The 17,170-nt window shown below is 33.0% G+C and overlaps 1 protein-coding gene across 2 annotated transcripts in view; it reads right to left on the bottom strand.

The window, feature by feature from the left end:
• Positions 1 to 17,170, bottom strand: part of LOC106459203 — a 148,389-nt gene that overhangs the window by 62,984 nt on the left and 68,235 nt on the right. For both annotated transcript variants that reach the window (XM_013918804.2, XM_013918805.2), the window contains 6 exons: positions 14,300 to 14,455; positions 9,916 to 10,024; positions 7,739 to 7,852; positions 1,404 to 1,535; positions 1,060 to 1,213; positions 628 to 801 (listed from right to left, as the gene is read on the bottom strand). In XM_013918804.2, the coding sequence (XP_013774258.1) occupies positions 628 to 801; positions 1,060 to 1,213; positions 1,404 to 1,535; positions 7,739 to 7,852; positions 9,916 to 10,024; positions 14,300 to 14,455 (839 nt within the window). The remainder of the gene's footprint in view (positions 1 to 627; positions 802 to 1,059; positions 1,214 to 1,403; positions 1,536 to 7,738; positions 7,853 to 9,915; positions 10,025 to 14,299; positions 14,456 to 17,170) is intronic.

The following is a 17,170-nucleotide window of genomic DNA, read 5'->3' as shown; positions in this document are numbered from 1 at the left end:
TGTATGTCCCACTTCTATTGGTGAAGAAGTGATGCATGATGATTTACATGAGAGACATGTTGGAATCATTCAATTCCAATAGGGGGGAGCAGAAGGCTTGTGGCATGCACAAAGAAAAAATTTACATATAGAGAGCAGAAGTGGACAAGAATAGCTCATTTTGTGAGAGAAGGGAAGTACCATATCAGAATTAAATATAAAAAATAACATTTAGAAACGAGTCAATAGAAAATAAATGAAAAAACAACAGAAAATGGTATAAATGTGAGGTGGAACAGTAATTTGATTATGGAAATCTGCTTATACGTTTTTATTAAGAAGTATACTTTCAGATGTTTAATTTTAGGAAATAAAGTTATCACCATTATGAACAAGCAATTAAAGGGTATTACATCTCTACTGATGCCAATCAAACATTTTGTTGTGTTGTGTTATTTGGAAGGAGAATGGAGTGGAATATTATAATTAGTGAATAACAAAACAGTATTTCTCTGTAACCTATATGAGAATGTTATTACATTTTTAAAGTAATTGTGAAAATTACTGTGTTCAGCTCAACAGTTTGTGACAAAAGCCAATACGTGCATTACAGCATCTCAGAAATTTAATGTTGTAGTAATGGCTTACCTTGGCAACAGCTACAAACTTTACAATCACATCAGCACGCTGCTGTGGCAAAGACTTGCTTAAGACCATGCACTGAATCCACTTGGAGATATCGTTACACAAAGATATGGCTCTTTCTAGTTTAGGGTTATCCTGCAGAGTTCCCTTCACTGCTGAAGTCTTGATGTCCATAAACTTCCCAATTTAGAAAAACAAAAATTAGGGTTTCACTGTAATTTTTTCAGTGTAGTACTTTAAAGTGAAGTCATCTTAAATAATTTATTAATAAAGTAAAACTCATAACTTCTGTTTTTTATTCACTGATTTACAGAGGAAAAATATACTTTGATATCCATTTATATAGTTTACATTACAGAGCTTCTGATGGTGTTTGAGACAACCAAATAATACTTCTGTTTTTAGAATTTATAAAATACTACAATAAAGACTTACTGTTATCCTGCTCATCATTTTGTGTTCTAAACATGTCAAATGATCTGCTAACTCAGCAGGTTCAAGATGATCAAATACTAATGACACTTTTTTCTTGGTGTGCTTGCCTGAAGGATTTCTTACAGACACACTTCTTGCCCAGTGGTAAGACGGACTGTGAGACATTTAATGACCATAATTGTAAGAAAACATTGCATTTTTTTAAAGTCAATTTGTATTTTTTAGTAATTCTTTTCATTATTTTATCAAGATATAAAACAGATATATCTAAAAACTATGTAAAAGTCTTTCAGGCTCTTATAATTCAAAATATAGGAAGGTACATTAGCTATACATGTACTTACACTTTGGAGACATCCACTAAATCTCCCAAGGCACTGTAACCTCTGTCTCGTATGGACTGCTGAAAGTCCAGCAACAGTAAGGTAACTTCATTGTTTAGATCAAAATGAATTGGAAATGACCGTATCCAAAACCTACAATTTTTATAAATAAAAACACAACAAATTTCAACTATTTTACATTTGATAAGTATTTTGAATTATTTTATATAATTCAGTTTAATGAAGGTGTGCAGTTGAGATGCTATTATATTCTTCTTACTGATAACCCATATAAGTTCAGTAAATTAAGATTTGTTAAAAATTAATAACAGTCTTATCTAAGATCTTTTGATGCATGTGTAATAAGTCATGAGGAAGGTGGGAGAGTGAAGAATTATCATCAAAGACATTCAGAACTTTGAGTCACATGGTTGTTAATGGCATCAGAGCAAAACAACAAGGAACGGCTATCAGTATTTCAGAAGTCTACCTGATTTGAAATAATATTTAGGATTAGTAACCTACATAAGTTCTATCTAACTTCAAGTTTACAAGCTAGGCTGCATGATGGAAATTTTGCTTTAAAAACATAAAATATTTCAATATTATTGTGATTAAAAATACCAATATGTGCTTTACTATGTCAAGAAACACCATTTTACACAAATTTGTGTTTCAAGACTGTCACACTTAATAAAATTAAATCTGAAATATCTCATTAAAATCCATATAGCTAGTAAAATTGAAAGCATTAAGCATAAGTGAAACTGACAATTTCTCATATAATTCAATAATATTGATAAATGAGGAGACTTACACCTGACTGAAATAAAAAAGCAAATGACAGTAAAAACCATAATGCAAAATTTATTGAGTATACTTTTTAGCTGTAGTTGTGGTGTACACCACATATTTCAGAAAAAATTTAAATGTGGCAGTCGTGGACATCTGATATGTTTGAGAACAATAATTAAAATATCAGGTATTACATTTTATAGAGCACTCTACATGATTCTGACAGAAGTCAGTTACGCATGACAATGTTATAATCTCCTAGTTCTCATCAAAACATAGAAGGCAAAACATTTTCAAGTAAGTATATGGGAGGCCTGGAATTACTTTAGTGTTAGATATTACAATTATCGTTAATACTGCACTTTTTACAAATACTATGAAATGTCAGAAGCAGCAAGCTGTTTTCAAGAAAAAAAATTAACTGCATGCCACCTACAGTCAATTTAACCAATAACAAGCAATTCTGGATGCAACCTGAGTTATAAACCCTTTGTATTTGCTACTGAAATTAATTAGTGTCATATGAATTCTAATAAATCATTTATTTTAATACAAAGAGCCCATGTATAAATATCACTGAACAGCCAGGTAAGCTCAAGTACATATACACAGAAAGGTTTTATTAAGAGAAACAATGTATAAATAACACAGCTACAAAGTGATATATATAAACAAATATGTTTAACAGTCTCTCATTTATGTGACAAGTTATTTTCAATAGACATGACAAATTATATGAATAATTATAACTTTTATTTAGAATATGGTATAGAGTGTTTCACATATTGTACAAAAAAGTGTTCAATATGCTTTCCATCATTCTCAATCAACATATCAAGCTTATTCCTGAATGAGGCTATTGTAAGCATCATCTGTTTTCTACAGTGTTCATTGCTTCTCATAATATCCTGTATACTGCCACACACCTTATTCAGTTGTCCTATTTTTTATTGTATAAAATAAGAGAAGAAAGAGAAATAAAATGCATTATCTTGTATAAATCCTCCACTAATTGTATAATTTTTTCTAATAAAGAAGGCTGGTACGGGACATGGGAGTAAAGGTAGAAACAGGAGTACAGACATTAATATTTTTTTTGATGTACAAGTTATGCTACATAATGATGAGGAATGAAATTTGAAGTTTGTATTGTTAATATATTATAGTTGGAAATGAGGATAGCAAGCAAGTAACTGAATTTTTCTAATGGTTAATTCTTATTGAAAAATGACAGCACTTGGTAAAATTGATTAGTTCAATGTGGAAAAAGAAGACTAGACACAGTACAGTACCTTGATGGCATGAGAAAGAAATGTGCTATATCATTTAGTGTTTAATGGTTGTAAAACTTATGGTTTAATGCATAGCCTATTAGCCCCTGAGAAGTCATCAGATAAAATATTTAAGGAGCAATGTGACTTAATTCTAGACCATTACCATCTATGCTTTCCCCCATTCGTTCAATGGTTTAAATTAAACTCTCATTTTAGGAAACCAAGTCAATCAACTTATGAATTTGTGGCTGAATCAAGACATATCATTAAATACAGTGATTTTGGGGAGACTTTATAGAAGAAATGCTTTGTGATATATGGGCAGGAATGATGTGTACAGGATGATAAAATTCAGCAAAGGTTGTTATTATAGTTACCTTGAATTAAAAAAAACTATGGATATAGCACAAGCAATGGATCTAGTGGATATAAATGCTACTGACATTCAATCAAATCTGAAACCACATGTTTTACACAGAAGAGAATAAATGATGAACCAAATTCACAAGCAAACCTCAAGGTAAGGAAAGAATAATAAACTAGCTATTAAGCATAATGATAAACTTGGCAATAAGCAGAACGGTAATCAACCAATAAAGATGTCTTAAGTTGTTTACCATTACAACTATCACTCCTATTTGTCTGAAAGATATTTTTTCAAATTCAAGTGACCATCCATAAGCTATTTACAAACTTTATTCCATGAGCTAAAAGAAGTTCTGACAATTTCTTCCTCCAGAATGTAAAGATGGGCTCTGATATGGTCAAGTGTTCAAGAGAACAACCAGTGATGAGATGTTTCACACAGATCAGGAAGTCACCCAATCTTCTGGACTTATAATCTGGAGTGATATTTGCCATAAAATATTGTATTCTTGTTCAAAGTAATATGTGGCCTAATGCAAACTTAAGCCTTATTGTGTACAGGAAATGGAACTGAGTGTACGAGATAGAATTATACTATGAGGTAAGAAAGTGTTAGTACCTACACCAGACAGATCAAGAGCACTAGATGCTGCTGCATAAATCACACCCAAAAGTAAAAGTGAGACTTTCGGAGTTGAATCCGAAAATATAATCACACTTGCCCTTAAATACTAGCTCCAGCTTTAACATATACTCTAAACTTGAAAAATAAGGTCTGGCAGTAATGCTGAAAGTTAAGAACTATCAGTTCTATTTGTCTGACAGACATTTTTAAATTTCAAGCAACAATCCATAAGTCTTTTAGAAACTTTATTCCAGGAATAATAAGGTAATGAAGTTTGATACATACCTCATTCCTCAAATTGAAGATTTATATTCTAGTCTGATAGGAGAAAGGACATTCAAGAAAAGAAATATCCATGATGCTTACCTTCAATTATCAATTCCGATTTCATTGTCACCTGCAATTTTTCAAAGATTTATGGATAGTCTATTGTTGGGAATTCTACAAGTTTTTTTGTTATGTGGATAACATTCTAATTACAGGAGAAAGAAAACAAGAGCATTCGAAAATCTCGATGCAGTTGTTAAAAGTTGTTTGTAACTGCATGGCTTTAGTGCAAGAAAAGATAAATGTATTTTTTAATCTAGTGAAGTAGGGTATCTAGGTAACAGAACTGATGCTGAAGGTGCTTTTAAAACATTCAAGCAGATACTGCATTCTTCAGAGGTATTGGTACACTTGATTCCAACAATGGTCTTGCACTTGCTTGTTATGCTTCACCATATAGTATTGATGCAGCATTATCTCACACGATGGCAGATTGGTCTGAAAATATAATCACATTTGCCTCTTAAATACTAGCTCCAACTTTAAAGATGTCCTCGCATGACCATATCCTTGCTTTGCTTATATAATTATGTGTGACAGATGTCAGAGCCCATCTCTATATTTTAGATGAACAAATTGTCAGGACTTCATTTAGCTGATGGGTGGTTTATGGATGATCACTTGAAACTTAAAAATGCCTGTCTGACTAGTAGAAGTGATAGTACTTAATTCTGAACAGTACTTCCAGACTTTATTTTTCAAGCTTAAGATGTCATAAGTCATTTAGCATTACAAAAGAAACCAATAAAAACTCTTATACTACAGGATACAGTGCTACTATTAAAGTTTTAAAATGCTTCTCTTATCACAGCTAAATAAATGAAAAAAAACAAGATCCTATCTTATCCCGTGTTTGCCTCTTCATTACCAACAGATGGCCTAATACAAAGAAATTCAAATTTAAGTCATACTGTGGACATGAAATGGAACTGAGTGTACAAGATGGAGTTATACTGTAGGATAAGAAAGTGCTAGCACCTAAACCAAGTAGATCAAGAGCACTAGATACTGCTGCATAAATCACATCCAAGAATACTGAGAATGAAACTTTGAACAAAGTTATGGTTATGGCTGCATTTAGATAAGGATATTGAAGAAAAATGTAAAGGATGTGTCACATGTTAAGCTAATGCTAATTAACACCAGTTTCACCCATGTATCTATGGGATCATTCAAGAGAACCATGTGTAAGAGTACATGTTGATCATGTTTGTCCATACACGAAGTAAATGTTCCTGGGCATCACTGATGTGCATTCGAAGTGGGTAGATTTGTATCCAATGGTGAACACTACATCTGAAACAACTATTAATAAGTTTAAATAATGTCTGCTAAGAATTGACTACCTATACTTTAGTATTGTTCAACTGTTCTTCATTCATCAGTATTCAGTTTCTGAAATTTAGGAGTATCAATGAATTCACACACTTGATCTGTGCACCTTATCATCCTGGATTGAATGGTTTGGCAGAGAGATAAGTATAGACGATTAAAGACGACATGAAAAACTGCAAGGGGTAATAAAGAAACAAGGGTATCCTGATTCCTCTTCAAGTATCAAGTTATATCACATTCTACTACTGAAAGATTTCCTGTTGAATTTCTGATGGGTAGAAAAGTTGAAGACTTGTCTTGTCTTGCTTAAACTGGATGAGTTGATGAAAGTTTGCTCCACTTAGTTGAAAAAAAAAGTTATGGTATGACTCAAATGTAAAGGACAAAAATTTGAACAATGGAGACAAATTATATGCTTAAAGCATTAGATGTTATCCATGACTGCTTTACAAAACAAATGTTGATCAGGATAGTTCTTAAGTTGTCATGAAATTAAGAGACAGTTGTAATATCAGAAGGTATGCAGATGACCTGAAAATGTTATTGTTCAGATATGAGCAACAGAGTAGAGCTTGTTCCATAAACATCACACCATAGAATGAAATAAATGAAGATCAACCTACAGTTATGCTACCAGAGAAGAAGCATGGCAATGTTTGTACTGAAAATGCACTTATAAGTGAAACTGGTTTCAAAACACTCACCAGAGATATCAATGGAACAACCAGTGCTGAGAGGTTTCCCCTAGATCAAGAAGTCACCCAAATGGCTGAACTTATAATCTGAAGTGATATTTGCCATTGATTGTTTTGTTGAAATTGCTAAAAATATGTACTAAGCAAGTCATTTGTGTATATCTTTGAGGGTGCAGAGATATTTCTAGATTTAAATTACAGTAGATTAAAGTTGGAAAATCCTTTTGTGGTTATTAGACTTAAGGGGAAAGCAGTGTAAAGTATTATATGAACCCTCAGTTAATTGTACCAATTGTTTTAATACAAAGGCAAGTTAAAGGAAAGTGGCAGAAAAGGATGACAGACAACACTTTTTCTGTCAGGTCAGATTAGAATGAAGAATAATGTTTAGTTTGTTTCCTGTTAAAGAGTTGTGAGTGTAAATATATTACAAATAAGCAATACTAGTTTAATGGAAGAAAAGCATGTTAGGTTTATAGTGTAATATGGTTTTGAAACACACTGTACCTGAATAATACTTTTCAGTCTCAATATGCCTTTATTGACATTTTTTCCTCTAGGAATAGTAGTTTTAAAATACAATTATCTTGGTAAGGAGGTTTTCTTTACAATCACCTTGTATATTAGAATCAACTAACTATTTCAGCTGTTTTAGATTTTAAAAGTGAACAGGGTTTAATTTTTGTATAAGTTTCAAGATTTTAGCAGCATAATATTCTTTGTGAACACTGTATGGCTATTACATATTATTTGACCCTTTCCACATTCTTTTGTATTTTACCAGTTAAAATTCTTTCCAGAATAGGCCTTGCTGTAACTATTAGGGTCATTCAGACTACTTTTGAATGAAACTATAAATGTTTCACTCACTTAAACATGTGAATAAGATTCAAGAAAACATTATACAAGTATTAACAGAGAAAAATTAATAACATTTACCTAAAAGCCTGGCAAACTCTTGTGCGAAATTGATATACCCTACATCTATTAACATACTCCAAAGTGTGAGGGCATGGAGGCCTGCACCCATACAACTGTTCAGCCTTCCAGAATTTATGAATGGTTAAGGATATGTTACTTTTTTTCTCTATTGCTTATTTCATTCAAACCCAAAATATCACATTATTCTTTAACCTAAAGTAATTTTTAAATTAACCTATAAACTTCTATTATGACATAAATATTGTTATATCCTTGAATAAGTTTTTTTTCCACAGTTGAACACCTTGTGAAAATGATCAAATTTTGTCCTCTATCAGCTTTCCATTTCTTTTTAGTTTGATCACTCTATGGTGAGCCATTTATTATACTCCAACTAGGCAGTTTGTTTCTATCTGGTTTAAGCTGAACCCTGTCACAATTCTCAGTATTGTTGCACCACAAAAGGGGATTCTACAAAAGGAGAAAGATTTCTAGTACTCTTATAATCTAACCTAAACATGATTAATAACAAGAGAAGAAAAACTAAAAATATGAATACTGATCAAAGCTTTTTGAGCTTGAAAATGATTTTGCACTAATTATTAAAGTTATTTTTTTGTTCCTTGTTCATTTCACTGAATATTCAAAATAATGTTCTACAGAACTTCTGATTAACGCGTATAGCAACATCACAATTTATAGCCAAAAACACTTTTAGCCTTGCAATAACACAGTAATGTGCAAAGAACATTAAAAGAGAAGGGACTCAAGAGAAAACAGAGCATGTTTCAAGCATTGCAAGACAAACATTTTTCTTTTCAGAGGGTGGGGATGGAGGTGGAATAGTAGCAAGTAAAAAGTAAACAGATCCTATTTTATTCCTATTTTTCAAGTTAGTCTTTTAAACATTTTCATATCTAAAACTTTTAATATTTGTGTACATGCAACTTTTATTTAAGAAATGGGCACATCAATGCAATACAAAGTACTAATGCTTGACCATTGACAATTCAAAATTCTAAAATGCATGCAATACTCTCTTTAACTTTTGACTTCTTTAATAACATGCTCTATCTAACATACAACTGTGCATCCTGACAGTGCCCCTGCATCATAGTTTCCATTGCAAAAGGCTCTGTCATAATGCTTCCATGTCTAAAGCACACCACTCTTCCCTGCAGCTTTTCATTGTTTGTTTTTAAATTTGCGCAAAGCTACATGAGGGCTATCTGCGCTAGCCATCCCTAATTTTGCAGTGTAAGACTAGAGGGAGGGCAACTAGTCATCACCACCCACCGCCAACTCTTGAACTACTCTTTTACCAACGAATAGTGGGATTGACTGTTACATTGTAATGCCCTCACGGCTGAAAGGGCAAGCATGTTTGGTGTGACGGGGATTCGAACCCGCGACCCTTGGATTGCGAGTTGAGCGCCCTAACCACCTGGCCATGCCGGGCCTGCAGCTTTCCATAGTCCATCAAGTGTATGAAAATTAAGGGTTACCAGTGGCTGTTTAAACAGTTTGATATTATAGAAATCCAAAGGTTCTGTATCTGACAACTTAACCAGTATGAATTTGTGTGGAATAGCATAGATATACCATTTCATTCTCTAGCTACTTGAGGTATGCAATGGTTGAATGGTGGGTATGATTAGAAACCTTATCCTGGTGAACCAATACTCTGTTGGCCTCTTTCCAGACTGAGATCCTTCTTGATTATATTGCATATTGTTGCCTAAGGCATGTGGATGGCTTTTGCCACTGATCTTAAACAGTAATTTAGTAATTGTCTTTAAGTGCTTAACCCACTCCCTATGTTATGTGACCCTTGTCCAATTTTTTTTTTTTGTATTCAGATTTCCCTTTATAATAGTATGTTCTTTGATCTGAGCTTCCTGACGCTAATGTCAAGAATTATACCTTGTAATATGACAATGCTAAGACTACTTTACAATTTATGATATCAGTTAACAGTTAAGTTTTTGTAATTATACTGGACAACACCAGCAATTAATGCAATTTCAGGATATTTAAACATCCAACCAATTCAACAGAGATATAACACAATACAACTGAAATAGCATTTCTGAAACATTTATTAGGCCTTACTAATGTTTTTTTAAATAACTTATTGGATACAAAAAATATTTCTACTTAGAATTCTAGCTCATACAAAACTGCTAAAAGGATATAAGTCAGTGAGACGTTTTGCAAGTTCCTTGGATGAAACAAACCACTGATGCATTAAAAGGAAAACATGTGGAAAATCATTGTTTTCTTCTTCTAGGCCACCTACTGGTACTGCAAAAAATCAAATCAAATCACACATAGTCAAGCCTTGATTCAAACCCTTTTTTTCACTTTCATTGCTAATCTTCATATTACAATAGTGTATTAAAATAAGCTTTCTCTGTCATTTTGTGATGTTACATATTCATGAATTAGCTCATAGTTCCAAAAGATTTTCTTCACCTATCAGCAATCTTCATCTTTACTCTGTTGTGTGACAGTACCAGAGACTACTCTGCTAGAGATGTCTAGATGAAGTTTGGGAGAGTGGAAATTAATTTTTTTCCATGGAGAGGTAAGTGTTTATTTGAATTTCATTATAACAGTAATACTAAAATGATATTTTAAACCCAACCCATATTACTACCTAAGATTATCATAAGGAAGATGAGACTGTAAAGAAAAAAGAAGAGATAGCATCTTTCTCAACCAGATAAAAGAAGCACTGACTGCTAGAAGGTCTCATCCATGATGGCTCATAGGAACTGTTCAAGGGGCCTACTGATATAAGACCAGTGGTATTTATGTGACTATGAGGCAATAATGTTCTGTAAACAGCCACACTTGTTGGAACGAGTAACCAGGAATGATGACTGTGGTATGTTCCATCTTGGACCCATGAAAGGATTAATGGAAAACCGGGAAATCTATCAAAAGTACTGGAATTTCATCAAAATAAGGATAAAATAACCACACTAACAAACTCATTCACTACAAATACTGGAACAATGCACTGGGTGATATTTTGAATGAAACTTTATTCACATCATAAAGATCTTTTTATGCTAGATTTCAAGAGAACATCTAGGAAGCACATTGTGAATGTCAGGGATGGAGCTTAATGATCCAAAGAAAATGTTTGACTACAAGTATAAAAAAGTCCATGTTTTAAAATCTATAAAGAAAAACAGAACAACTCCTAAATATGCCACCACTGGGAAAGCACTTCAATTCTTAGGGTGCTTGTCAATGAAATTCAACATTTCTTAAAATTCTGCTTGTGTCTGAAAGGCCACCACCATGTAACAGTAGACAGAATCCAGATAATGATGAAATGGTATAATTATGCAAGTAAAAGGATGTGAATGTTCTCCAGGTGAAACAAGAAACCATAACCAAAAACATCAACATGCAGTAACTCTTATGTTAGAAAAAAGAATGATACATCTCATTATAAATTCTTCACCTTATGGATGAAGAGACTGAACAACTGAGTAAGTATAACAATAAAAGTTTGTCATACACTATGATTCCTTTGGATATAGAGGTGGGAAACTCTCCAAAGAATGTCTCAGTTTTTGATGAGCAGTCTTAACAAAGCATAGCAGTTTGGTGAGGTCAAAACATGCATGTCCTAGTGGAAGTAAAGAGAAGAAAAGAATAAAAAGTAAGCACTTTCTTAAACCACTTTCTCAAGTCCATAATCAAAAGGAACTTTTAGAGAAGAGGTATGAATCATTCCAGGCAAAGGAAATTTTAAATGCAAAAAGCTCACATAAAAGAAGAGCAAGAGCCTGAAAAAGTAAAACAATGTTTCAACTTGGAATGGTGTGAGCAAGTGATATGGAAATATCCTACTGAAAGAGACAGGCATTAAAGAAGACCAAAGTGTTCAAGAGAGCAGCATTCTTTACGAGGTAGAAAGTCTCTGCCCAAAAACAAAGTTAATGAAGTCTGACAACTGCTGAGTGGAAGACAAAGGGCATGGCTGTTCTGAAACCAGTACAAAAATCTTTTTCCCAACAAACTTTCAAGGTGGCATGAAAGCAAGTCCAAGTCAAAAGGCAAGCTAAATATGGTATATTTGAAGGAAGAAGTGACTTCCATGGTGGTCAAACAAAGAATGCCAGGGAAAAAGATGAAGTTTTTTGGCTGATAAAGAGAACACCAAGGTTGAAGAGGCAAACAGCATAACCTAGCACAGAAAATGATCCAGGATAACAGAAAACAGAAATATCCCCGTGCTCTCACAGTTTTGCAAAAACTTATGCAAGGGGAACAAAATTTGGTACAAAAGACAATATCCTCAACAGAGAAAGAATCTGTGGAGTAGATTAAGGTAATGGCAAAATGAACCAACTGTCAAAAAAATATGGATATTTTTGTATCAGCTGAATCTCAGATATTAGTAAGAACAACTACTAGATGGATAATTATTTGAACAGGGTAAGGTGGATACTTCAAAAGCTTAATCAACTAGTACATGTATTTAGGAAGCAGAACTTAAGTGTCAGTAGTCTTTAACTGAAGAAGGTTTTATTACAATTACTCTTCTGATACAGGTCTGAAACCAGTTATCTATATAGTAGTTAATAATCTTTGTGAACATGATTAAGTATCAAATGAGTACACAATTATTGTTAAAAGTTAAAAAAGCAAGCAATCCAAAAAGAAGACTTCTTATGGCATGCAGGCACACTACACGTTTTATTCCTCTTTGTTTAATATTTCTGGATCAGTCACCTATAGTATAACATACACTTTCTTATGGAAGAAAATTATTTAAGGTCGAACTTACTATGTAGATATGGACCACAATGATCTTTTTCACTGGCATGTCAGGGGATACACTACAGATTTAACCTTCCTTACTTTTGATGATAATAACCAATAACCACATGGGCAACACACAAACCAGAGAAGGATAGCATTATTGTTTTATGTATATAATGCTATGTTTTCTCAGTCTGGAACAGTTCTTAAAAATTCTAATGGTTCTCACAGAGATAGCAACAGTTCTAAGGGTTTTTAATAGATTAGATATCCAGTAAAAGCATTGTCTCTCATGTACTTGTCTTATCCTTGATTGTTTTGGTGTATTGAATAAATATTGTTTCCTCTTACTACACCTTATGTCCAGTCTCTTTCATTTTTCAAATTTACAGAATTCAGACTTGCTCCATAACACATTTTCTGTTGAACCTCCTGCTATTTTGTGGAGGTTACTCTTAGGGGAAATCCATGTACCTAAGATTACCACACTCTGAACACATATATATATGTACATGTCACTTTCATGAAAGAAATGGAGAAATCTTCATGAAGGGGACTATGAAAATAACATTTGGATGTCAAAATTCATTATTAATAAAATCTGGAAAAGAGATCGAGAGAGTTATTGAAACTTCTAACTCAAAACAACAGACAATCAGAAACTGAAGCAGGCTTAAGAGATTTAAAATAAGTCAACTATAAATTTCTGAACTAGAAACAAGAGAAAGTAAAATCCAAGAGAACACAGACTGATGATCTCCTTGCTGAAGAAGTTAGATTGAGACCTCTTGATACAAAAGCTCCACTTGAATAAGATCAAAAAGCAGAAGGATATGTGAAAGGAACCAAAGATGGGATAGAGAACCACTTTAGAAGAGAAGACTCTTAGAAAATGATAAGTAAGGCCCAACTTTCACTTACTGGAAATTAAAAATGTGGGGAGAAGATCCTGGAAGTGTCAAAGGGCAGTTGTAGGTTGTAAACGCCTAAAAAAAAAAGACTGTGGATGAGAAGTTCAAAATGAGCAAAATGCGACAGTGGCCCAATAAGAGGGGTAGAATTAGCCTCTTAAAACAAGGATCATTCTGATAACATGAATGTAAACAGAAAGAATAATGAGCTTCTAAAAGACAAGTCAAGGCAGTGAAGGAAGCGTGCTGATAGGAAATTGTAGCTGGCTTCTCACAAATAAAAGGGACACTGACAGAAGCTGAAGAAAAAAAAAGAAATGGATCCCAGTAAAAGAAGTATTATTGTCTTGGAAGATGTTCTATTCTCAATAAAAGGCTAAATAAATTTCCTCAAAAGTAGAGAAAAATTATAAGTCAAACTTTCCAAATGAGAAGTTGTAAGATGTAAAAACATTATCAAGAAAGCACATAAAATATGTAAAATTAATCACATCATGGACAAATGATTATTGATGAAAAGAGTGATCTCTGAAGCTATAACATGCTAGCTAAGAAACCATGTGACACATGTAAGTACAAATGAGGTATTTTATTGGCAGGGAGAATATCTTATTAACAATGAGATGGTTCACAAATGAGTGATGTTATAACATTATTTAGGAAGAAATGTAGAGAAGAACTTAATGACCATGCAATGGATTAGTACAAGTATGTCAAGAGGTAATGTGCTGAAAAGAAGAATCAGTTTCATTTGCACCTTTAACTTTTAAAATTAACAAAAACAAACTTATTATGATAGTTTTGTGTGATTGCATATTTCACTTAATATTGAAATTTATTTAGAGATATAAAGTATTACAACAATATTTTTTATACAACTTACAAAAGGAGCTGACTAGAAGGTCTATCAAAGCATCCAAGGTCCCAGCTTTCACAGCTATGCCAGAAACATAGGGCCGCTCCTCTTCCCACACCAAACAGTTGTTGTTGGTATTACCTCCTATTACTTGCCACGAGATTCTCATAGGATCATCAGCTTCTGGGTTATATAAAATTAGTGACACATTCTTAAATTACTCCTTCAAACAACTCTAGAATAATGTTTAATTTTACAATATGCTTTTTTCCTACATAAAGTCAGGAAGAACATACTCCACACACCTTTATGTGTAAATCATTTCACCTATGGGATATGTTTTTATTTGGCTACAAAGGGACATAGGCAGAAATTTATAAAGGAGGGTGCTACTTCTGGGGAAGAAAATAAATGAGTGGCAAAGCCATATAGAAGGGGGGGATGCCCCATAGAAGGTTTTTGTAATTTTCACTTAAAATTGTGCATTTTGATAGTATCATAGACTGTTTTACACCTTTTAAGTATGTTTTATACATATATATGGACAATTTAGGGTAACCCCTTTGTCTACACACATGCTACATGAACTTTAATTTAAACAACAATACTTGGTTCTTGGTGTTACATTGAATGTGTTCTAAATTATTCAAGTAGTTTAAAAAAGTTTTTAGTTACATTTAAATACAAACTTGATAAAACATAATCCATACCACCTAGGTTAAGAAAAGTAATCTAGTCAACACTAGATAAATATAAACACCAAATATCAGTCAAGTGTGAGATTCTCTGTTAACAGCATCATATCAGATTTCTCTATTTACTACTAACAGTACAACATGATATGAGTATAATGTGTATGTACATAAAAGTCAAAAATAAAATTTATAATTAAAAGGAAAAATAAGCAATCAAGCAATGGGTGATAATTCTAATTATTTATCTTAAAATTGTTAATCTAAATCCTTCATGAGATATTTTGTGGATGCATCCAGTCTATTCATAAATTTCTTATAATGTTACACAGCACAATTCCAAGGTGTCTGATAATAATGGCATTGGTAATAACGTTTCTGATAATTAAACATGTAAAAATAGCACCAATAAAAATGACACTAGTAATATTGCCACTGATAAATATGATTCCAGTAACAATGCTTTTTTTCCACTGAGATTATTACCACAGGCAATTAACTCATACATAGGGATACTGAAAAAAACTGTCGATATGTACAGGAGGCATGCAAATACAATATGCAAACTGCACAATGATTAAAAGTATTCTCATTCTTGACATGATCATAAATAACTTTGCATTCCAACTTGTCAGAGTCTGAAGCAGATTGACATCATTAATTCACAAACATACCTTGAGTACAAATATATTTATAACACATCTGATTTTTTGTGTACAACAGAATTGTACACTTTAACTAATAATTTGAAACATTTCATGTTAACATTGATAGCATATTCGAAATTATAGTGAACATTCTTTTTCCAATATGGGGTTGGTGCAATGGACTGACCCTGCAAACATTCAGTTAATTCACATAATAAACAAAAACAACTTTCCATAAATATATGGCTAGATCTACCTTTCTTAAAACAAAATATAGTAATACAATCCTACATTATGTTCATACTGAACAAATTTGGTTCTTTCTTGAGATATGGCGATCTTGTACTATCTTTCCAAGTCTGAGCAAACCTTACAGTTACATTGTAAGCTACAATTCTGTGATCTGAGCAGACATGACACTGTCCTGGATGTTTTTTTTTATATTTTCTAAAAGCTGTGGTACCTAGTTTTCTGAGTTACAATACCATAACTCTTCATAACAATTGGAAGCTAATTGAGTAGGGCAATTGTTTATTAAGTATAAGAGTATCAATATCATATAGTTATTCATAAAGTAAATATGTCTACTATTAGAAAATTATACATTTAGAAACTATAAGGCAATCAGTTTAGACAGAATTTTATTCATAAAAGGACAGTCTCTAAAAGTCAAGTTAATTTCAGATGCTTTTCTCCCTCCCACATTTCTCCCAATTTGTCCATTGAGGGTTCAAAATTAGAGGCATGCAAAAATGCCATTTCAGATCTATTCTTTCTCCCACATATCACCACCAAGAGGCTCATAGTATAATTCGAGAAAGCGTCAGTTGGGCTAGACGATGAAAGACAAAACACTTCAAAATGCCACCAGTAAATGTTGCAGTTTAAACACTAAAAGATGGTGAAGTTTTATAAACCAAAAGGCCTAAAATTTGAGTTAAAAATTGACTTGCAAATGTTTTTTCACACATACTTCCCTCAATTTGTCCATTTTGGATTCAAAACAAAGATGTATAAAATTAGTATTTCAGTTGTCTTTCATTATTCAGAACAACCGACAATTCTGGTACTGAAATATGGTTACCAAACAGTGAGCTGTGGGAGACAAAAATATTGTTACGTATCTGCTCGTTTGACAATTTCCTTAATTTCCGGTATAAATTCTTTCCGAGGAACTTCAGCGACACAAGTTCTTTCTTAATTAAAACTAGTTTATTCTTTCTCGATACAACTTTGTAATACATAGAATTTCCACAGTCACTTTAAACTTAACAAATTTTACAACACACGCTATAAATCACAGTGGTTCACACAATTTACTTACGGTTCCTAGTGTTCGCTTGACTCAATTATGTCTATCTTCAATCTATCATTCTATCTGCATATCTATCTATCGCTGGCTTTATTTGCCGGGCTTATATGTTAAAAAAGTGGGCGCCTGGCAAACACTCGGACATTCGCGAGGTTCCTCAATAAGTCTTGATCCTTCTAGAAACTCCAGCGCGCATGCTCCCAGCGTCGCGTTACTTCCGCTGTCGTAACACTGCCTCTTCCTTAGT

Source organism: Limulus polyphemus, unplaced genomic scaffold (genome assembly GCF_000517525.1).
Source record: "Limulus polyphemus unplaced genomic scaffold, Limulus_polyphemus-2.1.2 Scaffold574, whole genome shotgun sequence".
Lineage (NCBI taxonomy): Eukaryota > Metazoa > Arthropoda > Merostomata > Xiphosura > Limulidae > Limulus > Limulus polyphemus.
Note: the sequence above shows the minus strand (reverse complement) of the source record. Positions and strands in the feature narration are given on the sequence as shown.